Source organism: Thunnus albacares, chromosome 10, assembly GCF_914725855.1.
Source record: "Thunnus albacares chromosome 10, fThuAlb1.1, whole genome shotgun sequence".
In the NCBI taxonomy this organism is placed as follows: Eukaryota; Metazoa; Chordata; class Actinopteri; order Scombriformes; family Scombridae; genus Thunnus; species Thunnus albacares.
The window spans coordinates 9,118,136-9,143,286 of record NC_058115.1 but is presented as its reverse complement, the minus strand read 5'-3'; the positions used below and the strand labels follow the sequence as shown (position 1 = coordinate 9,143,286).

The 25,151-nt window shown below is 40.3% G+C and overlaps 2 protein-coding genes across 5 annotated transcripts in view; both read left to right on the top strand.

The window, feature by feature from the left end:
- The first annotated feature begins 371 nt into the window (after positions 1-371).
- sybl1 (synaptobrevin-like 1) lies at positions 372-8,506 on the top strand. Its single transcript, XM_044364650.1, has 8 exons — positions 372-508; positions 1,553-1,730; positions 3,189-3,246; positions 3,701-3,838; positions 4,388-4,478; positions 5,548-5,615; positions 5,752-5,844; positions 7,427-8,506. Exons 2-8 carry the CDS (start codon positions 1,585-1,587, stop codon positions 7,490-7,492), a joined length of 660 nt encoding a protein of 219 aa, XP_044220585.1. The 5' UTR covers positions 372-508; positions 1,553-1,584; the 3' UTR covers positions 7,493-8,506.
- Positions 8,507-8,837: 331 nt separating this feature from the next.
- Positions 8,838-25,151, top strand: part of mtus1a (microtubule associated tumor suppressor 1a) — a 32,408-nt gene continuing 16,094 nt past the window's right edge. Inside the window, exons 1-7 of one of the 4 annotated variants that reach the window (XM_044364644.1) lie at positions 8,838-8,926; positions 9,454-9,632; positions 14,442-16,540; positions 16,632-16,863; positions 18,892-19,125; positions 20,802-20,894; positions 21,462-21,569. In XM_044364644.1, the coding sequence (XP_044220579.1) occupies positions 14,546-16,540; positions 16,632-16,863; positions 18,892-19,125; positions 20,802-20,894; positions 21,462-21,569 (2,662 nt within the window). In that variant the 5' untranslated portion in view covers positions 8,838-8,926; positions 9,454-9,632; positions 14,442-14,545. Of the gene's footprint in view, positions 8,927-8,946; positions 9,081-9,453; positions 9,633-14,441; positions 16,541-16,631; positions 16,864-18,891; positions 19,126-19,817; positions 20,038-20,801; positions 20,895-21,461; positions 21,570-22,609; positions 23,156-25,151 lie in introns of those variants that run through there. The other 3 variants (XM_044364643.1, XM_044364645.1, XM_044364646.1) reach the window with 3 other exon arrangements.

Sequence of the window (25,151 nt, the reverse complement as noted above, 5' to 3'; positions counted from 1 at the left end):
AGATATTGATTAATGTGGGCACCACTGTATCCGACTGATCCCATAAATTGCTAGCTTTAGCTTATTGCAAGACTTATAATATAAAATTTGATGTTAAATATGAAGTCATTATAGAAATATGTATGATATAATGTATTAACTTAATTTCAGTAAGCACTCAATCATTTCTGTAAAGAGTCATTCCTGTAAGACACTGACGAGGGCTAAAAATGCACAAAACTGTCGTCATAACGTGGTGTAGGTATGAAAACATGTGACGATAACACTACATATCAGGAAGTTTTAAAAATGTAGTTCAAAAGTGAAAGAATACAATTGGATATGTTGGGTAAGGAACGTGGTAAGAACTACATTACCCAGCAAGACACTGAATCCATTTCCGGTCTGGGTGATTCGTACAAGCAGAAGTCACTCGAAAGGGATTAGCTAGCTTGCTAGCAGCTGAAATCTCTTTAGATGTTGGAATTTGCTGTAAACGAGCTACTTTGAACACCACTGACACAGCAAGGTATTGGATTTATGGTTATATGTCACTGTGAATTGTCTTAGCTCCGTAGTTAGAGACAATATTAGGTAGTAAGGGAAAACAGCTACCTACTTAACGTCAAGTCAAAGACATCATTAGCTAACTAGCTAGCCTGTTGTTTTCCAGTCATCGTTAGTCTGGTTTTTGCTTTCATTTCTCGTTACAATTAGGACGTGCAGTTTGTGGTTAATTGGTGGCCTGTCATACATACTAACTGTCACGTACACAAAACGCTGAAGTTAGACTCTGATTCGGGGTTAAGGGGAAAGGTAAGGGAAATATAAATAATGATATTGAGCGTTATTTCACTTCCTAGACTAATGAAAAAGTGTAGACATGGTAGCAAAAGCCTTGCCGCTGTTTAAACTCACTTTCAGGTTTGTGAAACCTTCATTTTGCTTAAAGACACAGAAAAGGGGCGATTTCACTGCTTTTTCCACCCAGATCAAAACCCACTATACTTACACATGTCAAAAAATCTAGTCTGATTTGGTCTGAATGGAGAAATATCAGTGAAATTTTAATTTTTCACGAATAGAAAAAAGGTTTCAAAAATTTGAAACTGTGTTTTAATGACTGTTTGGAGTCTCCTTGTTAATCTAATTCACATTTGAGTAGTGTAAATATAGTGGTTTTTGATCTGGACCTGGTCTAATGTGGTCTGTGGGGAGAAAAGCAGAGAAATCACCCTTTTTTCTGTTCTCAAGCAAAATAAAAGAAAGTGGGCTCAAACAGCGTTAAGGCTTTTGCCACGATGTCTAACATTCTTTCACAATCAGCTGCTAAATATCATCAATTATGTTTCCCTTAACTGTACCCTCAACCCTGAATTGGAAGTGAACTCCAGCGTCATGAGTTACACACAATTTTCTCTGCTTCATCCCTTTACTGTCTGTATCATCGCCCTCAAACGTTTCAACAGAGGCATTCTCTGTTGAGCAATGTCCTCTTTCCCAAACTCATTCAGCTGACCCCTTGCTTGGATCATCCAGTAACATCTCTCTGCTCTTGTTCTTGTGTTGTTAGCGAGCACCAGAGCTGAAAGCCCAGCTGTTGCCATGGCAATCCTCTTTGCTGTGGTGGCCCGTGGAACCACTATCCTGGCTAAGCATGCATGGTGTGGCGGAAACTTCCTAGAAGTGACTGAACAGATTTTAGCCAAAATCCCCTCAGAGAATAACAAATTGACCTACAGCCATGGCAGGTAGGTCTTATATGTATGTATGTGTGTGTGTGTGTGTGTTTGTTGCGTTTGTTGCTCGCACACCGCCATACTCATCTGCACACCAACATCACACACATGTCACCGACCCATATGTTGTGGCTACACCTGTCTGTCAGTTTGGCAGAGTCTATATATTCTTATCTTAAACTTATCTAGAGTGCTGTCAAAACTGCCTTCAATCTGATGAAATAGCTGAACTGTACTGTTGTCAAACTGGACTCTACATTTCACATCCCTTGCTTAATTCCTGCACTTGTCACTTTCATATATTTCATCAAACTGGACTTTACATTGTATTCAACCTCCACTGTTACATAATTTAATTATTTATTGCACATCACATTTAATTTTTGCACTTGTCACCTTCATTTCATACACTTTTCATACACTTTTATTCATACACGTTATTCATACACGTTTCTTTGACCACAGTACAGTTCATATTTCCTTTGTTTAGTTTTTTTAGTACTACTTTGTATATTTCATTATTATTATTATTATTATTATTATTATCTTACTCTTGTTCTATTTTTATTCTTGTGTTTTGTTGTGTTTGTGGGAGCAAATGCCAAGACACATCCTTTGTATGCTGCAAACTTGGCTGATAAACAGATTCTGAGTCTGATGAACAAGTTATGAAGGCAGACCTACAGCCATTAGTTCCTACTGGTTTCCTCAAATGCAAATTTTGTCAACAACAATGACTATGCACACAAAAAACAGGCTACACTTGTCCTCAGATCTGCATATGTGTGGGGAGATAAGTTGTGGGGTTCCTCTAAAACCCAAGTTCAACTGCAGTTAACATTTCACCCTCTACAAAATGTTCTATTGTAAACAAAGATCAACCATGTAGAACCATTTTTCACACACTCAGATGTCATGTTTTACAGAATATCATTGCCAATGATAGACAATAACATTAATTTCCAACATGATCTTACTTCAATTATTCAGGATCTTTTTCATGCACACTTATTCACACATTTAAGGAACCTAAGGAAGGGTGTATGAGGCAGGTAAAGTACACTAAACCTTTAAAGTGAAAAACAAATCACTATCCACGGACCTGTACCATACAAAATCAAACTCATTAATGCTATCATCTCAATGCTCAGGTCCAGTGTGGACTGTCATATATAAGCACCAGTGAGAAGCTCTAGATGACTAAATACTGAGATACCAGAGCATGCAGAGAGACATCTACAAGATTTCACAACCTGTAACAGGAGCATGGCATCACATGCCTCAAAAGCAAACGCTAAGTGCTCTCATGCAAGTGCCTTGGCAGTGAAGAGGGTAAAGGAGAATACCAGTGTCATGTCAACACAGTGTTATGTTTACTTAGACATTTTGCAGAACATGTTATGGAATGAAAACAGATTAAAATTTGACTGTGTGCTTTCAGCTGTCGACACATTTTTCTTGTCTTTTCAGCTATCTCTTTCACTACATCTGCCATGACAGAATCATATACCTGTGTATCACTGATGATGTAAGTATTGGCTCAGATATCTATGGCTAATGGCCATCTGTAAATGCTCAAGGTAACTAGAAATGGTTTTGCAAGTGTTATGTCCCTCTGTTGTGTGATGTGCTGTTGTATTATACAGGATGTGGAAGGATTTAATATTGGGAGGCACTTTTATTGATTTTTTTCATTTGTATTACTTAAATCTGAAAATCTGAATATAAATAAGAGCTTAGAAGAATATTTGAGCCACTTTGAAAAATTGACACATACAATGACACACATGTCAAATACATCTGCAACCACTCAAACTGCTGTTCGGACTAATTAGGACCAGAGAGGTAGGACCTGCAGGTTGTATGATGGGAGGGTTGGCCCCAAATGTTATTTTTTGACATTAAGAATCAGCAGATACAATGTTCACAAGGTCTTTTCATGAATATGGGATTATAACTGATATAACTCTTGTGTGCTAAAGGACTTTGAGAGGTCACGTGCATTCAGCTTCCTGAGTGAGGTCAAGAAGCGCTTCCAGACAACCTATGGGTCACGAGCACAAACGGCCCTGCCGTACGCCATGAATAGTGAGTTCTCATCCACACTGTCAGCTCAGATGGTGAGTATGACAAAAGCCTGAGTATATTTAGCAACATTTTCTTGTGAGGGCTTTGTGACCGCTGTTTTCTTCAAGTCCTACAGACTTCTGTAGTCTGTAAAATGACTCTCAGATTTCAGCTGGAATTATGCTTCTGCTGAGATACATGTGAACTTCTTTGCCCACACAGAGAGGGATGTTATGTGTTATTGTAGGTTGCAGATGCTTGCAAAAGGTGTCGGCTGGCACACCTCCCAAATCTCAACGTTGATAAAATGTTTTTTTCATGTTTGTTACACAGATGTAGTGGTTTGTTTACACTGTCACAGGGGTGAAATTGATTTCTGTTTCCTGATTTCTCCTACGTTTTCTTTACATTGCCATTTACTAAATGTGACACTGTCCCCTAGTGGACTTGTATGTTATACCCCCAATCTGTACAAGTATAAAGAAACAAACAAATAACACCAGTGTGTTTGTTCACATACAGCTCAGAGAAGCATAATTCAAGCTTTAGTGATGACAAATGACTCTTAGATCTAATTTTTCTGTCTGTTCTTCTCTATGTAGAAACATCACTCAGACCCACGGGGATCAGATCGTATTACTGAGACGCAGATGCAAGTGGATGATCTGAAAGGCATTATGGTCCGCAATATAGGTGAGCTTCTAATCAGTTTCCCCATTGTTCAGTGATTCTTGATACACCTTTTTCATAAAGAGCTGTAAGATAATAAAGGAATTAAAGGTAGAGTCGGCGATTCTGATCCAATACACTTTTTGTCAAATTCAACAAATATCTCCTCATGGTCTGCTAGCTGTCTGTTCTGTGTGTGTCCTGAAAAAAAATCTGGTGTTCATACGCAGCGCTGGCTTTGTAAATGGACATGTAAGCACAGTGGCTCAGAGTGAGCCACATAACACTACTCTGGCCAATCAGCAGCAGGGGGCGTTCATGCTCGTGCACAGGACAGGGAAGTCATCAGAGCAGCTGTCTGTGTGAGGACATGACAGTCTCCCATCTCCAGCACCCACTGAATGGTGGAGGAGGGCTGGCAAACAGGAGAGAGAGAGGCTGTGACCAATTCACATAGAAAGTGTTTTTGCGTAGAACAGATAGACTTCCGTTTTATTAAATGTATCAATCCACACTGAATGCAAGACTGACGGAGACCTCTACATTTTCAATGGTCCGAGTCTGTTTGTCGCATTTAGTGAAGCATTATCTGAGCAGGCAGCTGTTTAAATCATACAAATATCCTGCTGTATATGTGTTTTCAACTTATTAACCATATCAATAAATACAAACACTGACGATTTCTTCCCGTGGAGCCGATTTCTGCTGTTAGTCAGCCTGGTGAAGGCAGTTTGTCCAGCCTTTGTCCTCTCAGCTCCCCAGGAGCTGCAACTGACAGATGGCTGCTTCTGTGGACAGAGACGCAGGTTGAGCGAGAAGTGGGGAGGCTGCAGTGAGACAGAATTTTTTTTTCCGCTTCTGATAATGTGTGAGATTAGCAGAAGTGACACTACAGCTGACGCATCGCTCTGGGTTTCACTATATCTCTCTTTTGGTCGTTGCCTTGGCAATGTGCGTCCATGCATTTGGGGGACGGAGCTGCTCAAAGAGCATGAAGGGAGGGGTGTATTTGTTTGGGTGTTTGGTTCAAATATCAACAATCTTTCTCCAGAATGACTGACTCTACCTGTGTGTCCTTGTGTCTTTTTTACAGACTTGGTCGCTCAGAGAGGAGAGAAGCTGGAGTTGTTGATTGACAAAACAGAAAATTTGGTTGATTCAGTGAGTTTATCATCCTATTTGTTTTCTGATGCATGATATTTGGCAGTATACAAGTTTATATTTTGATGATAATCTAGCAGGCTATTTATACACAGAAATTGTCACTGATTTGACTTTCTCTCCGTCCTCCATTTAGTCGGTCACATTTAAGACCACAAGTCGTAACCTGGCACGTGCCATGTGTATGAAGAACCTGAAGCTGACTGTTGTCATTGTGCTGGTGTGTTTGGTGAGTACAGACTATAAGGGGAACTGGTGAGACACAATGTTATGTTTCCAATGTTTAACGAAGTATGGATGATTATTACTTTGACATTATCTCTGTTGAGAAAATGCCCTTAGTCTTGAAATCAGACTACCAATTTAAAAATGTTATTTGTTCCCCAAATTTACTTCCAATTGGCTGTTCATATCACACACAGTACATATTTAAGTTTTTTTTATTTAGTAACATAAAATATTCTCCATGTTACTAAGATACAGTGGGGGAAATAAGTATTCAACACATCAACTTCTTTTTCATTAAACATATTTCCAGTGCAGCTATTCATATGAAATTAAGGCCAGACATTGGTGATTACTCAATAAGGCAATACATCTAATAAAATCATAACATTCCAATCAATAAAAAAAAAAAGTTCTGTAAATTGTAATGACACAGGAAAAAAGTATTGAACACGCAGTAAGAAAAACCAAGTGAATCCATCAATTAGCTCTCTTATGTGTGCTAGTTAGAATCAGCTGGCTTAGTGCATGTGGCTATTAGTATTTCCACTCTTTTAAAAAGGGTTAGCCATCTGAATGCAACATGTGCTACCAAGCTGTCGGGCAAGAACCATCTCTTGATGAGTAGAGGCAAAGAGCTCTCCCAAGACCTTTGCAACAAGAGTGTTGAGCAACATAGGAACGGCACGGGTTACAGACTGATTTCTCAACTCCTAAATGTTCCCATAAGCACCGCTGGGGACATCAACCGCAAGTGGAAGAAGCATCACTCCACCACCAACCAGCCATGTATCGTGATATTCTTGAGAAGGATCTGTTGCCATCCACCAGGACAATGAAGATGAGACACGGATGGACTTTCCAACAGGACAAAATCAAAACATACTGCAAAGGAGACTGTTAACTGGTTCCAGAGAAAGAAAATAAAGGTGTTGGACTGGCCCAGTCAATCACCTGACTTGAACCCAATAGAACATTAATGGAAGGAACTGAAGACAAAGATTCACCAGCGGGTCCCCCCGAGTCTTCAACATATGAAGACTGTCTCCTTAGAAGGATGGGCCCAAATCTCCCCTGGACATTGTGAGAGATTAGTTTCTTCATACAGGAAGCATCTTGAATCTGTCATTGCAAACAAAGGCTTCTCCACCAAGTATTTCAGTTAGCGTGTTCAATAGTTTTTTCCCGTGTCATTCAAATTTAATGCACTTAACTTTTTTTATTGATTAGAATGTTATGATTTATTTAGCTGTGTTGCCTTATTGAGTTAATACCAATGTCTGGTCTTAATTGCATGTGAATAGCTGCACTTGAAATATGTTTCCTGAAAAAAATGTTGACGTGTTGAATACTTATTTCCCCCACTGTATTCCTGCTTTGTTTTTCAGCCTCAATGAGGCTCAGCAGTCTTGTGTTAAGTTACTTAAAACACATGGCAGCGTTGATTTTCATAAGAGACTCTTCAGCATTGTTTGACAGTGACTGGAGGAATTCCCCCAGTGTGTGTTTTTGTGACTCTTTTGCCCACTGTGTGTTTAATCAGACAGTTGTGTAGGAAGTGAACTTTGTCTCTCTGCTCTTTTCAGGTGGTCCTTTACATTATTGTCTCTGCTGCCTGCGGAGGCCTTACCTGGTCCAGCTGTGTCAAATGAGAGGAGAGTGGGGATTAAAGAGAGGGAGATGAAGGAAAAAGGAAGAGGGGGGAAAAGCGCCTGTTCAACTCTGCTTACCATTGGACACAAAAGGAAATACAACTTTCCTTGCTTTACTCCGCTAGCTTCAACATCCCTGGAAGACGCATGCTGCTCCTCCTCCTCCTGCCTCCTTCTTTTGCCTCCTCCTTGATAGTGTGCACATTGACTTGCCTTCAGGACAGGGAGTCCCACCTCATACCCACACTAATGGACAGCAGCCATGTGGCCTAAAACTGATGTGGAAGAATAATCTTGTCTTAAACTAGTCTGTTAAATTCATCCTGTCTCATGCACTTAGTGGCCTGATGTATCAGTTTGTAATACTGTTCTGCACCTATCTGTAATTAATCCATTCAGACTGATATCAGAATGAACCACAAAGATAGCAAAGATTACTTTGTTATTGTCCTGCTTTTCCTTTGATGTCAACAGAGACATATGGGACCTGCAAGTGCAGATCTACCAGTTAGGACTTCCACAATACAGTGTCAGGTTCTCTGTGAAATCACTGAATATTAATATTTGACAAAACCGATGCAGTATATAGTATGTCTCAAGGTACAAGTGTCTTTAACAAACCCTATTGGTGGGGTCTCTAGAATAACAAACAGATTTTGTGATTTCCGTTACGTTTCATCACAAAGCACAGTAGTATCTTCTACAATGTAAGTTGTAAAATACAAGATATGATCATACAAATAAATATTGTAAATTTGATTGATATTACTAATTCAAAAGATGTAATGCTTGCCTGATTTTGGAGCAAATCCGTTACTCGTTCCCACCCTGAGGCTCTCCTGTCCCTTTTACCTCTCTTAGGATGTCCAGTGTGCCCATATGTTCTCTCTGTTAACACAATGCACTTTTTACATTGTACATACATTTGCTTCCCAGCATCATATGGTTTATAATCATGTAATTATTTAATTATTGTACATCCAGATTTGAAATAATAAAATCTGATGCTATCAAATGGTTGATCTCTACAGCAGGAAAACAAAAAAAGGCTGCTATGACAATTTTGTTTTTCTTTTGAAGAAAGGAGAGACTTTCAGTGTGATTATATTAACCTTTTAGGCACCTGCATAATGGATACAATTCAATCATTAATTGATTAAAGCGAGTTGTTTGTACTAAATGTTAGCTGTGGACGCCAACTCAGCACATTATGTCTCTCAGGAGTCAAAGTTCAAGCAAACAACACTGGTTCATCACCTCTGCAGGGAAATAAGAGCTGAACTCCAACATGACCAGTCTGCTCTTTTGATAAATAGATTTAATTAAGACACTGGCTCCGGAGGCTCTGAAAAAGTGAGGGAAACGACCAGGTGAATAACCGGACCTCGTCAGCAGCGCGCGCGCTCCCGTTGGTGCTGCGCGCTCCTGTGGCAGGTACATGATTTCAGTCTGGCGCTGTGTTGATTTTTCTTAGAGATTAATGTCAAATTACGTGCTTTGTTAAACCCTATTCTAAATCTTAATTGTTCGGCAGGTGGTAAGGCAGGCTATCTGTCTCCGACACAAATTAACTACTTTAAATACTTGTGTAAGTTACTTGAGGTACCAAGAAGTTTTACTCCCTGTCAACAGAAATTAACGTTACCGCTAAACACTGCTGTTGTTTGTTTGATAGCAAACGTTAGCTGTGCTAATATTTTAGCTTGTTTGATTTTCGACCGTTGATACTGGTAAGACCTCATGTAACGTTAGCTAACTTTACTGGCAGTGATTCAAAACCACTTGCTAATGCTGAGGTATTTTAACATACTAACTCATTCCCTAATCTTTTAAAGAGTCTGTTGTTATTATCTGTATCGCTAGTTTAAACCATTTATGGACTTGAAAGAGCATTTTCCTTGCTATTTGTAGCTGCATCCTATGTTTACTCCTGGTCTAATTATACACTTTACTTGCCGCAGGAGGCCTCACACGGAGATAATCTGTCAATCAGGTGCAAGGGGCCATTTGTTTTGATCAGAAACGTGTGGTGCCAATGACCTCATGTGTTAGAGGAGCCAGGGAGGATTGAGACACTACAAATAAAACCAGCAGGATTCATTCAGGCTATTTTCTGTCTTCCTAAACTACACACCTTTAGGTGAGTGTGGACTCTTTTATCTGCTTGCAAAATGATTTGACTGTGTTCATTTTCAAATCAATTTCAGTATGTTTGTGGTATGAGTTGGACTGTATTAAGTTGTGATTTTTTTTGTGAAACAGAGACACCTTATAAAACAATACTACAAAATACACCTCCACAAACACTGCCCTCAAAAAATAACCATAGTACATATTTCAGCATTAATATTATGATATATTAATATTAAACATTTTAGATTTAGAATTCATGTTGTCCAACCCCCTGACGATGCCTATGCATCACAGTTTATTCTCTGATACATCTGACATGCTTGTTTTTCACTAGATGGCATAAGCCATCTGCTTTGTCTTGAGCGCTTTTTTAAAATTTCTTCCAAGCCAGACTCAGTAATATTCTGCTTGTTGAAAGGACAGTGCCATACCATTGTAACCAGGCTCATTGGTGTGGTTTTGTTGCTCTGTGCTTTACAGAGGACGGCCTTGTCCCTGTGGTATGCTGGCTGGAATCCCCCAGCTTGACCTGCTGCCCCGCTGTAGTGTGGGGCAGCTCTGTGCTTGGGCGTCTGATGGCTATCCCTGCTACCCATAACAGCTCGCTGTGTGATATGTCCAGTCACCCATGCAAAGGCAAGAAAAGGCCATTCGGGGCTGTCTGCATGGTGCCTGAGGGGCTTCAGAAAGAGAGTGACATTGTGCTGTTGATCTCACCCTGAGTTTAAAATGTATTATGCAATTTGAAGGCAGAAAGTTGTATTGAATTTCCCTAAAATTGCACAGAGGTCATTTGTGAGACATATCGAACAAATTGACTTTTTTGTTTATTAATCTGAGCCAGATATAACATTCGAGCCGGCAGAATAGGGATGGGCTGCAGGGACTCTGCAATGACGTGCAGATATAAAATTACCTTCAGGTTCATAGAATTCAGGGTGTGTAATGTTTAGTTGGCACCGCTGAGGTTTTCACTCTGAATCTTGGACTGGAGAGTATAGCTCTTCTCTGATTACTGCTGCCAATGGACGCTTCTGCATTCATGTTAACAACCATACTTAAGTATGCTTAGATTACACAACTAAACTCTCTAAATTATACATTTTACAGGATATAAGACAAATTATCTTTCATTTTGTTAAACTGCTCATGTATATCATGTATACTCTGTACCATGATTTACATCTTGTCCCCAGTCAAGATTAGACTATATAGTTCCCAGGGTCAGGGGCTTTGTATAGATTAAGCAGAAATAGCATGGGTCTTAGGGGTCTTAGACTCTGGTGTCACACCACTGCTGTAGTGTTTGGATCAGGTGTCGGGCTGTTTGTGTACACTATGAGGCCGTGTCATCAGGCAGTGACGTTGTCAGTGGAGGACTTTGGGGAACTTATCAGCTATACCAACATTGTGATGTGTCTTGACATGTTGGAACAAGCAAGTTTCTATTCAAATTAGAGCTTGAGAATTTTGGAAAAAATATCTAATTGTGATTATTTTGACTGATATCGCAATTGTGATATGATTTGCGATATTAGAGAGAGTGATCATTTTGACATAATTATTCTCATTTTCATTGAAAAACATATTAAAATGATTATGGTGTGATTTTTCAGGGGATCTGTACCAAACAAAGATGTTTTCTAAGTCAATTATGATTTGTAGGCTGGAACATCTCTGCAGCACGACAGTATTTAATTTAAAATGGTATTTGACACACATCTCTCCTTTAAAAAAAATATTACACGTCCTGTGATTTGAAAATTGCTGTAGACCATATTGCGATTTTGATAAAAATTTGATTAATTGTTTAGCCCTAAATAAAATTCTGGTTAGTTTCTACCATTTTAAAACTGTCAAAGTGTGACATTCTCCTGCACCTAGGCCTCCCCTCATTCTGCTCCCCTTTTCACTTATCCTGTACTAAAAAGCCGCCTGATCCATTCCCTCATAAAAGAGGGACTTTCGCTGCTTAGCAACAGTGAATGCCAACTCAGCCTGGCAGGCCATGGCCACTCCCCCTGCACTGGGCTCGGCAGAGATAAGGTAACATGTTGATTTCTTCTTCCTTTTAAACTTGGGAGTGGAACTGAGTGCTGTCCTTAGTTGGACCTTGACATACCTGCACTGGGGAGCCAAGTCATTGCTGATCCACTGCTGCAGTAGGCCTGCTGGACGAAGTCACATTACCTCATTGAGAGGGGAGGGGGAAAAAAAAGAGAAGCTAACACCAGTCCAGGGGGCACCCTCATTCACTCTGAACACGAGGAGATAGGAGTGGTGGGACGGGTGCTGTTGGTGTCTGGCTGAAACAGACGCGCACACTGCCTGCTCAGTCGGCTGGATTTAGTGCTTTGTAAGGAAAGTAGTAATGGGATTGTCTCTGAGAGGGTAAAATGAGCCGAGTGAACCTGCAAAAACTAAATGATCTCTGGAGGCATTTACTTCCTCGCTGCAAATCACTGAATGAAGAGGACAAGCATGGATGTAGTGAGTTCATACTAGTTGATCACTTTTTTGTGAAAGGTAATTGATGGTTCAAATTATATTTTTACTTCATTTGTATTTCTTTCTGTTGGTTGGTTCAGTGTCCTGTGGCTTGAATCTCGTGGTTTTATTTTTCCATAAACATTGTCAGGTCATGGTTTGTGTCAGGTGTAGGCGCACTTTATATAACACACTAAACCCAGTGACATTTCTGAAGAGAGTAATCACTGCTCTGCAACGTTATTTTATGTGGGAATATACTGCATTGGCCTTGGAGGGGCAGTTCCTGCCAAGGTTCAGTGTGCACAGTAGTTAGCCAAGTCAATATATTTTATTTGACTGTACAGATCACATTGCACAATACAGTAAGGTGTGATGTCTCTCTCCCTGTTAAACAAACATACAGTAATAATCATCCAGATTTGGACTGTTGGCCATGTTGACAAAAGCAGATCTGCTTTTATATATATTTAGTCAGTAGTGTCAAAAGTAAGGCTGATTTTAATCTTAACATCTGATAACTATTGTGGCATATTTCTATTTTCAAAATGCCAGTCTTGATATTTATAAATGTTATGTGTCAGGAAACAAAATGTTTGTTGCTTCAAGGAAGTTTTGTTTGAAATTTATCAAACATATTTAATTTAATTTATTTAATTTTTATAATAGACGCATTGATTCTAATTTCTCTATTGCAGTGTCTTTGTTTTAAGGAAAACTCAATACGTTTGAGTTGACAAATACAGAACATGTCATTTGTAGGTTTTGTTGAAAATTCTGATGGAGTCAATGTGCTTTTAAAAATAGTTAATGAAGGTGCCTGATAATTTGGCTATAAGGGGGAAAGAAATCTGTGAAGGTAATTAGAGTTTTGTGTGGCTCAGACCTGCAGCTGGCTTTAGTGTTGTCAGGTCTTTAGTGACTACAGGTGTCTTTGACTCTTAAACTGTTATGTCACATCACTCACTTTATTATTTTGTCACCCAAACCATTCAACTGCTGGATTATATTGCCACAAAAGAAACTTCTGTTTCAACATTAGAACACACAGACAAGCCAAAGGCAAGCAGGCAGCCACCAAAGACTGGAAACATGTAATATTTTTAAGGTGGAGTGCTCTGACAACCAAGAGAAACCCTGCAGCTCTTTCTTTCATAAAGTTATATGTTTCCTGCTATTTGTTATAGCCTCACTGATCCCGCCCTTCCTTCAAAACTGCAGCAGACTAACTTTGCTCCTAACAGTTCAGATTCATATTGGTTTCTGGCTCACTGTTTCAGCGTGGTTACACCTGGGGCAGATGGAGCTACAGAAACACGTTTAGATTATGTTGTATTCTGGTGAAGTTTACCTCAAGTGTTGAATTTTCTTAGATGCACCGAGTTGTCTTGAGTCTGCATACCGGAACATTTACAGTTGGTTGGTGACTTGATATCTTACTGGTCTGGTGGTGCGCACCACAATGGTGCTTTTGTTGTAGTGTCTGGCAGGCTAAGCAGTCCAGTCAGCTTGAATAAACACAACAATACACAACAAAGCAGTTGAAATTGCCATCCGCGTCTCATTTCAGAGTAGAAATATGGCTCCATGTTTGGATCGTAACTGCTGGTCCATCCTCACATTTAAGCTTTTATGAAACAATGTTTCAGTAGGGACAGCAACAACAATAGTGGTGGTGATGTTTTCTACTCACTCATTGAAAGTGTACCATAAGAAATAGTAGCCTGTTTAAACTTCACAGGTGGCTTGAAATATGATGCTGTGTCTGGTAAAACACATTTAAAAAGGGTATAAATGCTTGATAGATACTAACATGATATTCAACAGTCTATCTAAACATCTTGCACCACATAACACAACTAGGAGATGATTTAGACAGACTTGCACTGCAGTATTCCTTAAGCATGATCCTAATGGCTTTTGCATTTTTCATTGAACTAAGTCATAAATAATTTGAGTATCCAGCTACTGTTACAATGGTCAGTGGGTACACCTTTTTAGAGCCCTAAGCATAATTTTACACCCCCTACCCCTCCCTTATCATCGGTGGAAATGTGCTTTTTATTTAAGTGATACTGACAGGTAATAGTGAGATCAGTTAATACAAATTAATTAAGCTTAATTAAACTCTAAATTTTGCTTTGCATGATTCCTCCAAGAAATAAACATTTACCAGGACTATTTCCCCAAATAATTTACTCAGTGTTCTTTAAAAAAAAGTCACATTAGGGTGTTCTTGCTAACGTCTGTGAAATTACAGATATGTCAACATAGATTGTGTTGAAAAATGGTTATAATAGTTTAACCCTTCCTTTCCTCCTCTTCACAGATATTGATGCCTGATCAACCAATTTGATGGATTACAGTGCTGCTAACTGATTGTGAATTTATTTACAACTACAGAAAAAGGCAAAATCCTGTCAAAATTCTAAAATGTCTAATAAGACATTTAACATGTCTACTGAGAACCACATTGAGACCACAGTTCCTCTGCCGCACAGAGGCCTAGAGCTAGGCCTCTGTCCTGTCTCTCCTGAGAGTCAGTACAGCGACTCGTCCCTGAGCCCATCACCTGATTCCCCCAGTAGTATTTCCATCCTGAGTGAGAGAGAAACCAGCAGCTCCCCTGATATTAACATGCTGGAGTTCTGCCTCAACGAAGGTTCTCCTGTGGATAACTCTTGCAACACCACCTTACTACAGGATAATGTATTGTGTGGTGTAAGCATGAACCTGAACCAAACTTTTATTACCACACCTGTTAATGACAGTGTAAATTTCTGGAATGAAAACTTGAGCCTGGTGAGCAGTCAAGACACCACATCAGAGAAGTACCAGACTTTTAGTAAAAACACAGAGTGTGGAAGTCGCAGCGTAGTGACATCTCCAGACTCTGCTGGGAGGGACAGCCAACTGAGTTCATGTGAGACATCTCGTAGAGGATCCACTGAGAATGACTGCTGCTCCATAAGCTCTGGGCAAGTGGTGATGAGGAGCAACAGTTTTTGTCTGGCAGACCAGTCACTCTTGGTATTCTCTTCCCTGGACGAGTCATCCGTCTCTCCAGCCGCAGGACATCCAGCATTACCTGCTGAATCTAACCTCTTGTCACCCACTCTGCCAGATTTGTGTGAAAATTCCACAGAAAGAGTTATCGAGGAGAACCCAGGCCATCCGTGTCTTGGCATGACTTTCATTCAGGCAGAAAATTGGGGGCTACCCCCTGAGGAAAATGATGCGGAAACATCCAACTTTGTTGTAGCACTGCCAAGTGAGAATGAAGCGGGTCTGCTGATGACCTTTGTTTGTGAAACATCTATCTGTGAATCATCATCAACTGATGGTGGAAAAGAGGTGCAATTTGCTAGTGCTGAAGGCAAGACCTTTGTCTCCACTCTGTCAGCTATGCAAGACACTGATAAGGACATTCATACTTCCACACCAATACAAAACATTGGGAACAAGATACCCGACCTCTTCTCCTTATCAGAGTCCCCCTGCATTGGAAATACAAGCAGCCCAGGACTCCACCCTGCTAAACAGCAGCAAACCTCTGTCACTCCTAAACAACGTTTGGTTGCAGGACTGTCTCCTTCAGCCAGTAAAGGGAAGAGAATGGAAATTAAGAAGTTTCCCAAGTCAGACTTCAGCAATGTAAAATCTAAAGTTGTGACAAGAACTGTGCATCAAATGGCTTCACAGCACAAACCATCACAAGGTAACGTGCACAGCAAACACACTGAAACACAGAAAGGAGCAAATGTCAGGATCAGTCCTGCAAAGGTGAGGAGTAGCACTGCAACTGTTTCTGCCAACTCTAAAATAGTCAGTGATGCTCAGAGAGGAATGAGTACAGGGGCTGCTTACTTGTGTGAGACAGTGATACAGTCATCTGGCCATACTGCTGGAGATGAACAGGACAAGAGTAGAGCATCCTCACCTCATGGCCCTTCAGCTGCAAATACACAGGCTGTCCGATGCAGTAACACCAGCTCTGAAACAGAGCAGGCAGCCTCAAGCCAAGTAGTACAGCATGCTGGCAACGAGACCTTCTGCTTTTCATCTTTAGAAAAATCCCCTGATAGAGGAGGCCAAACAGATCCCAAACCGACTCCAAAGAAGGGCGTGTCAAACAAAATTGAGGTCAGGTCAGGCTCAGCTTTAGGTCAGGGCAAGACATCTGGGCTCAAGACACGGCCTCGCTGCTCATCGGAGAGTTTGTCATCATCATCAAGACCACTCAAGGAGCAGAGAACAACTCTAAGATCCTCAACTAGTTTTACCATTCCCAAAGATGACATCCACCAGGGCCAGACCAAACCAGGGAACTTGAACTGCTCTCCTCAGAATAAACGGGACATACGGACAAAGGCCACAAAGGGACTTGCTGAAAACTCTAGTAGAGAGGTTAAGAAGATCAGCCTGGTGGTGAGTATGAACATTAAAAATTCAGCAACAGTTCATCTCTTATTTTCAGGTAGGGTTAATATTCACGTTCTGCTTTCTGCTCTCTTTGCAGGTAGAGTCCAGCAAAGCAAAAGCACCAGGAGCCTCATGGGATGAGAGTAAGAGCAGGTTTCGAATACAGCCATCCCCTAGACGAACAAGACAGCCTCTTTCACAGCTTCCAGCTGCCAGTCCCAGACCATCTACTCTGTCAACCAGGCAGAGGCAAGCGACTTTGGGGAGGGATGAATGCAGGATCTCCAGAGCTGCAGGCACACCACAAGCCAAGCAGAAGAGCACTGCAGGTGGGCCTAATAATCTTTGTTTGACAATGTTGAATACACACCATGTTCTGGGTGTATATCCAGTTAAACTCAGCTGATGATAACATTAAGGGGGACTTAAGAAAAGCTATCTCCGCCAGGCTTAAGCCTGGAGGGGATCATGTATTTGGTCATGTGTGTCTGTGTGTCCGTGTGTGTATCTGTCCGCAGCTAATTTTGCATACCACCGGACCCATTAGCCTAATATTTTTTGTACACATTTATGACTGTATGCTCAAGAACCTCTCCTCTCCTATTTCATAACATCATTGTCTGCTGACTCCTCACTCCTCTTAACAGGCCGGTACAGGCCACATGTGATCATCAACTGCTTCAGTTCTAGGAACAAGCAATTATGCTTTGTTTCCACGTTAGATCAATCTGTGCCACCTTGAGGGTGGGTTGTGTTGTGAGTTCAAATAAATATTGATAAGATTCCTCATGAGCAAAGACTTTCACCTTCTCAGCAGTCCTCTCCATTTTACGATGTGCTTTATGACATGATAAAAGGCATTTCCGGCATTTAAAAACACTGTTTACCTAGTCTGTTGCAGGCCACATTTTGGCCCTTGTCATAGCTCAAAAACTGACATCCATAGAAGAGTTTGGTATAATTCTATACCCGAAATCTTATGATCCACTAAAGTTAGGCACGATACGAGATGAATAAATCCCTGTTTTTGTTATCTTCACTGCCATCTTGACTGTACATACCTGGTGGAGATCTGCACTCTTCTGAGTGCACTCTCCTCGTTCATCATTTATTTCATGAAGGGCAAAGTTGACCTGTAAATGTCTGTAAATAAGCTTTTACAGTAGGTCACAATCAATACACTCATAACTGTATGACATGCCTTTGAACAAGCAGAGAGCTGATGATTTCCTAACTATTTCCTGTGTTGTGTAAACAGACAGAATTGTGCAATAGTTCAGCTTAACTCTGTGTGTAATGGAAACAAACACAGAAGAGAAGTTGACTCAAACTGTACTTTAGGGATCATTTGGGATTGACGGCAGGACTACGTGGTTTGAGGGAGTGTTTTGTACTTTCTGTAGCTGATAGCTGCAAATCATTCTAACCAACAGTCATGTTATTGTAAAACATTGATTTATACTGAAAAGGTGAAAAATGGCAGATACAAATAACTGATGTTAAACATTTTCAATAAGTTTCATTTGCATAATGACATGCCGTTATACAGTGGAATTATTCAGGCTGTAGTTTGGCAGACTCTCCATCAGAGGGTGACATAGAGACAGTTCCTCTGTTGGGTCTACGCTCTTCCTCCTGTTCAGCTCAACCATGTTCCACAGTGTTGGGTACAGATGTCACCTCCGGTTCTTAGGGATAAACAACCTACTCCCTTCGCCCTACTGCTCTTCATATTAAGAGGAGTACTGGGGAAGGAAGGGGACTCTTCCTCTGATGGGAAGCCATCTGTATGAGTGAAAAAACAGGGGAAGGAAAGGGAGGTTTTGAGCTCACCAATACTATTAAAGTGAGAACATAGTGTTTGAAACCAGCTCCCTGAGCACAGTAAAAACAAAAGCAGTAACATTGTCATGCTCTGACTACAGGCACACTCCAGAGGGATACTTTATTCTGCTTAAACTGCAAGATTTTGTTAATCAAATTTGACATGTTTTCTGTAGTGAGAAAGATAGGTAAGTTTTGTATGATTTCTATATTAAACATGACTGTTTAAAAAAGCACAAAGTAGGTAAGCTTTACAGTGTTTTATTGCACTGTTTTCTCTGTTTTTTAAGTTTGTTTGTTTTGTAGTTTTTAAATTTTTACTAGTTTTGCTCTTGGAAAAAATGTCTCTAAAATATCCCATGAAAAGGACTCATTATACTACCATTATAAGAAAATGATTGGCTGGTTTATCAGGTCTCGTGTAACAATGAGATGAGTATTACACACTCAAGGTCAGTCTGTGTACTTGTCCTTTTATAAATAGGTTCATGCTGCTCATCTTCAATGTTAATTTCTGCTTCATTGCATACTAGGCAGTCATAGGGCTCAGGCAGCAGGAGAGTTGTCCCTTGGAACTGCTTCAACAGCAAATATTAAGCCCCAGCTGAATGGATCCCGACCTCCACAGACTCCCACTCGCCCCTCTCTTATGGGCCCTCCCCCAACTTCTGCTTCTAGACTACCACGCAAGACCCTGGGGCCATCCAGGAGCCTTCCTGGGACCAGTGTTCACAATGAGCAGAGTGAAGGTGCTGTGAGTACGCAAGGTGAGCCAAATGAGGATTTACATCATTTTTGATTTTCAGTGCATATATGCGATTGCACAATGGTGTAAAATCAGTTTTATGCAGGTTGTTTTCCAGGGTCAGGCCATGGTTTTTATTTTGCTTTTTAAGGACACATCTGGGCATGGAGGGGAGGGGCTTCTGCTCTAAATAGTGACCCACTTCAGAGCTGGGCTTCGATGGAAATCTCCCCCTGGGCAAATCTTTGTCAGATTTAATACCTCCACATCTGCCAAGATACAGAAGCTTGGCCTCTGAAAAACAAATGTGCCATTTTTTAAATTTCTGTATTTTAAACCCCCTCTGAAATCATTTAAATCTCTCATAAAAATCAGAATTAATGAGCTGAACTTCAACAAATCATCAGTGTTGCTGCTGAGCTTTGAATGGTTCTGATGAGAACTTTGTAATGTTATTCATCTTCTGACCGGTGTATTGTGTTAAAGGGAAGGAGCTCTTTTCCTCTCAGCATCTTCAACAGCATGCAGGTCTGTGATTGGCTGAGAGGACCTATTTTCCAAACTGGGGACCCCCCCTTGTGTGGTTGTCACGGCAACGGGTTCTGTTCCAGTCTAGTTCACACACAGGGTTGCCTGAGTTTTAGCAGGCAGACATATATTACAACTGATGTCGTGTGAGGTGGATAAAAGGAGCAATATCCCCATTTTCTTTTGTTTTGTTAAAAACCAATGGCTGGTTACACAGGACTTCGAAGCTGCACTTGGACTGAATTTCCAGCTCATGTTTTCACCAACTCGTCTTTAATGGCACAAGGCAGTGCAGGATCTAACTGTGATCTCACCCTCTTGACGTGCCTGCTCATTGGATCCTATCGCTTTTGTATCATCCCTTTGTTGGCTGCATTTAATGGGAAAGATAGAAAGCTTTGGAGAAGTAAGTGAGACTGGAAGTTGAATCAAAACTTGGGTATCCATGGTGAAGCGTTCAATTAAAAAAGTCTGTATATTCTAATCAGCTCAATGCAGAGGACATACAGAGCTACATTTTGCTACGGTCATTTTTGTTATGATGGTCAGATTAACACCTTTTGTTTATCTCATTCATGTTGGTAATTTTTTTTGCATTATTAAAATAGCAAAGGATACTCTATAGTAGAATAAGCTTTTTGTTACTATACTTCCACCATAGCTCAACAGGGAATCACCGTCTGAGGAAACTCAAAGCAGGGATTTTATACTAAAAGACTAACTTTGGAAGATATCCACTGAGTTAGACTAACTCAGATGTCTGAAGCCTCATATTAGGTTCAGATAAACTTTTAAATACATTTTTGCTCAAAATGAGCACTGTGGATTTTGTCCTCCATCACTTCCATTGAAAGCGCATTATGAGGGATCTTTTAATTGTCAGTATGAGGAAAGATTACAGCAAGGAAAACATCTTTCAGTGTTCATGTGGGCACCTGACTGTTGTTTTAAGAGAGAGTTGAAAAACTGTGAACCCGTCCTTTAACATGACCTTTCAAGCAGTGACCGACTACATGAGATCAGTGGTAATGACAGCAGTATTGTATTGAAAGCAGAGGTATCGAAACGCCCAGTGAATTTCAAGTGCAGTTACAAAAACACATACTATCTTCTAAATTTTGTGGCATACTTTAAAGTTTTTTACCCAGCACTTCTTTACTTGTCCAACAGTTGCTGGAGGAGCTGCACAGAAAACAACTCCATTCAAAACTACTGTACTGAAAGCAAAATTCATCACAACCTCAGGGAAAAACACCGGACCAAGTGAGATCACACCTCTACACACACAAACACACTCACACTCTGTGTCTACATTTCAAACTTGATTTTTTGTTAATCTTGTTTCCCTGTACAAGGATGCCCTCTCATTTTATGATTATTGTTTGTCATTCAACCTGCTTTTGATCAAATTTCCCTTTGCAAACTCCCATTTGTAGAGTAAATATGAATGAGATCACACTGATTTTTGCATCTTAAACAAATCTTCACACTATGATAGGGAAATGTCCCTAACTTGAGTCGAAAGTGATTAAACCCTCCCAGAACACTCAACCACAAAATAAGCTATTGTCACTTCCTAATGATGCTTATATTGTGTGTTAACCATATGTGATTAGGCCTGCTGGATCTTGATTGAATTAAATGACTTTATCTATGTTGGCCAGTTGAACAGTATCTTTGATCGGCCCCTCTGATTTGCTTCTAACTTAAAAGCTGTCTGCAGTTCAACAGCTGTGGTCAGTTGCCAGTGTTCCTGCCACAACATGGGCCAGATTAACTCCATCTTCTTGTCTCATCTGGCTGTTCTGCTTGTAACATCTTTGCCCACAGCGTGCAAGCCTGCTGCTTCTACCAGCAAAGGATCTTCGAATTCTACAGTCAGTCCCCTGAAAAGGACAGCTTCTGCAAGACTTGTTCGTCTAACTTCGAGTGGACCTGGTAAGAGCTTTCTCTCTTTCCATTGATAACTGAACTGTTGATAAATTCACGTTAATCTGCTGGAAGTGGAAAGCGTCTCTGTGCTCACCTGAAGGGGTTTAAGGGGTATATTTATGAACATGATTTGTTACATCACATCTAGTTTGGAACCAATTATGGTTCAGTATGCAACTTACAAAAATGTGCGATGGAAACTTGAAGCCTCCAGTGCACAAACACTGAAAATGAACTTCACAGTATAGCAGAAGACGTCTTGAATCCAGCAGTTAAAATTTTGAGATTTAAAATATTTGCATATTAATAGACTCTGTATTTTTCATTGAGGGAGAAGGAATAGATGTAATTTTAAGGATTTTTAAGAAGGTAATTGGACACAAATTATTAGTCATAGCAGAGTATTTTTTTTGTCTTCAAACATGTCCAGAGGGGATTTTTAAGTAAAGTTGGATGTAGACCAGCAGGCTCAAATTCTTGTATCTGTGGTGTTATCAGTGACGAGTGTTTTTCAGCCTCTTTCACATGTGTTTCCTGTAAAAATAATTAAAATAGTTGACCTCTGTTTTATTGGCCTGTGTTGCTTTCTGCTGCTCACACATAATGCTTGATGCTTGGGCTCTTTATGTGTCTTCCTGTCCGTTACAGTATCATTACAGTCCCATCGAGTTTACAGTTTTGTGGAATCTAGATGAAGAATATTACAGCCAGCACATTGTTTTGAGTCGTGGATTAAAAATGTTTCACAGACATAGCTGAGGACAGAGAGTTGTGTCAGCCAGGCTGTTTTTTTTTTCAGCTCAGTACATCACACAAAACCTTGCCAAGAGCAGTCTGTCATCTCCTGCCATCCCACTGCTGGTGACACATGGGCAAAGGGAGTAAAGGAGAGGAAGTGTTGGGGACTACATGATATTCCCATTGGCTGCAGTAGTGCCGTTCACTCCTCCCACTCCCCTCTCTCCCACCCCACCCCCTCTCCTCTCGTCCTAGCATCCTGGCTCTGCTACAGCACCGCCATCATCATGCTTGGAGATGCTGTTTTGCTCAGCTGTGAGAGATTCATGTGTTTGGTGAATGGCTGAAGCCTGGCTTTACCAAGAGGATTAAAGGATTTTTTTTTTACTTTTATTCCTGCCCCTATCACATCTATCAGGCTGTGCCACAAAATACTGGCCAGCCTTTAACCCAGTCTCTATCTTTGAGTTGGGAGACCTGCCATGCTAAACTGGGTGCCTTCACTTTTTTCAAGGCTGTCTCAGCAGTATAACTGTTACTGTTTTTTATTGATGTACTTACTTTCTGCCAGTTCATTTCACCTGAGGCACGATACACTGAGACACACTATGGCGTGTGGTTCATAGCTAGAGTCAAGCCTCTACATTTGGACACTGTTTTTTTTTTTTCTTTCTTTCTTTTTTTTAGTAATTGTTGGCTATAAACATTGGCCGTCTTGCTTGGTTTTTGAGAGATGTTATGGTCTCCGAAGCTCTCCCTGTCGAACATCCACGTGCGTCTGACAGCCAAAGGTTTACTCCGAAACATTCAGCTGCTGTCAGGATGCAGGAAAAACACTGTGGTTTTCCAAGCAGGTCTGTCAGTTATTTCAGTGTTAAATATTTCTAATGACATTGTTTTTGGGTCTTTGTGCTATAATATTGAAGAACAGCCTGTCCGTGTTTGCCATATAGACCTGTGCTGTTACCGTAGCTGTTTCTATTTTTAGTATAGTTATTTACTAGGCGGTGAGCAGGAGGTTCATCTTTCTTTTACCTACCTTGGTCACCAAAATGTGTTACCCTGCGTAGAAGTATTTTAGGATACAAATCTTGAATTCAGAAACTGTTTTATTTAAGCAAACATCAGAATTGTTTATTTCAAACTCATATTGACATTTCAGAATGGCTTGCATGTGTTTTGAGGCCACCTTTTGTATTTGACTGTGTGTCAAAATACACTTCATCTTGCTTATTGGGGGAGGCAGGACTCCTGTTTCACCCTGAGATGACCCAAGCTTATTTTAGTCCTTGGTCTCTATGTTAAGCCATGAGAACCTTGTTGTGATTGTTGAACAGTACTGTTGGAATACAGTATCTTCAAGTGGTTCCCATGACATTTACAGCATTACTCTCCTGTTTTTGAAAGGTTTTGGTTAAATATGGTAACTTAATTTTACAGTCTCAAATATTTTTATAATCATCAGAATGGGGTTATCTTTATTTAAATAAAGGAAAGCATCGTTAATTTAGCTCCAAAAATAATAGACACCCATGCATCAGTGAGTTACAAGACTTATTTATTGTAGATAAGTAGTCCAGTGAATGTTAGACTGAGAATTATTGTCTGGTATTGTGTCAACAAAGCACTTAACAAGTGCCTGATTGTGATGTGTCTCATCACCCATCATGCTTTGTGCTATGGCGTGATATCTCCTTACACCAGCAGAGCTGTGTGTCAAGATCACTCAGTACTTGATGTGAAGTGTACTCGCTGCGTTGGTACAAAATAATCTTTGAACCTTGGAGGAAGTCTGAATGAATACTGCTGCTGCAGTTTTGGACAGAACACACTGTGTGTCTACGTACTGTAACTCTGTTCGGACAGTTTGATCAAAATAGCTGCTGGTTGTCTGTTGCCATGGAACAGCAGTCGAATGGAGGGAGAGCTTACGTTCTTATGTAAAGGGAAATTAATTTGGAAAATGCAGATTTTTGTTTATAGAACACAAAAGCCAAATTACAGTTAAAAATGAGATAATAAATCCAGTTGTTTCCTTATGTCTGATATGTCCATATTATCATTACTCTGGCAGCCCTCAAAAATACAGCAAATACAGGATCCTCTTTATTAGCCTGATTATCAGACTGAGTTGCCATTTTGTCCCATTCACTAATTTATTTTAATTATTTTAATCACTGCAAAAGTCTTAGATATGGGCAATGATTCAGAGGTCTGCACTAGTCTACCTCTTGGACCATTTTGAATTATTTAAATAGGTGAAAGCATGAATTTTTAAAGTTCAGCAGAAATCTGTTGCATAATTTCCACCTCTGGACTTGGCTACAAGCACACAAGAAGAGCTGGGGAAAAACACACACGGGAATATCTCTTCCTGCCAGTTCCTCTTTATTTGGACATGCTAAAGAGACATCAGTGAACGGAGCCATGATGCCAAAATGTTGTCCTTTAAAGGCATGCAAAGAGCAATAAATACATTTTGCTTCAAGTTTAAAAAAAAAAGAAACTTATGAAAATTAAGAAAAACACACTACTTACTAAAACCTTCTAAACAAAATACTAGAATGTTTTTACTACATCACACAAGCAAATTTGATATTCCCACAGTGTGTTAAAGCTCCACTCTGTTGTGGAGCTGGGCTTCATGCTGTATGCAGGCATGTTTGTGGTTATGGCATGATGGCTGTGATACAACTTGAGATGGTCTCTTAGTGCCCTTTGCACAACCAGCAGAGGGCATCCAAATTCAAAGAAACCCTCTTAACATTTAGTGAACTGCAGCATCATCAAAACTATTGAAAGCTGAGCAGCACAGCTCAACTATGTGTTTGGATCTGTAAGAAAAAGGTT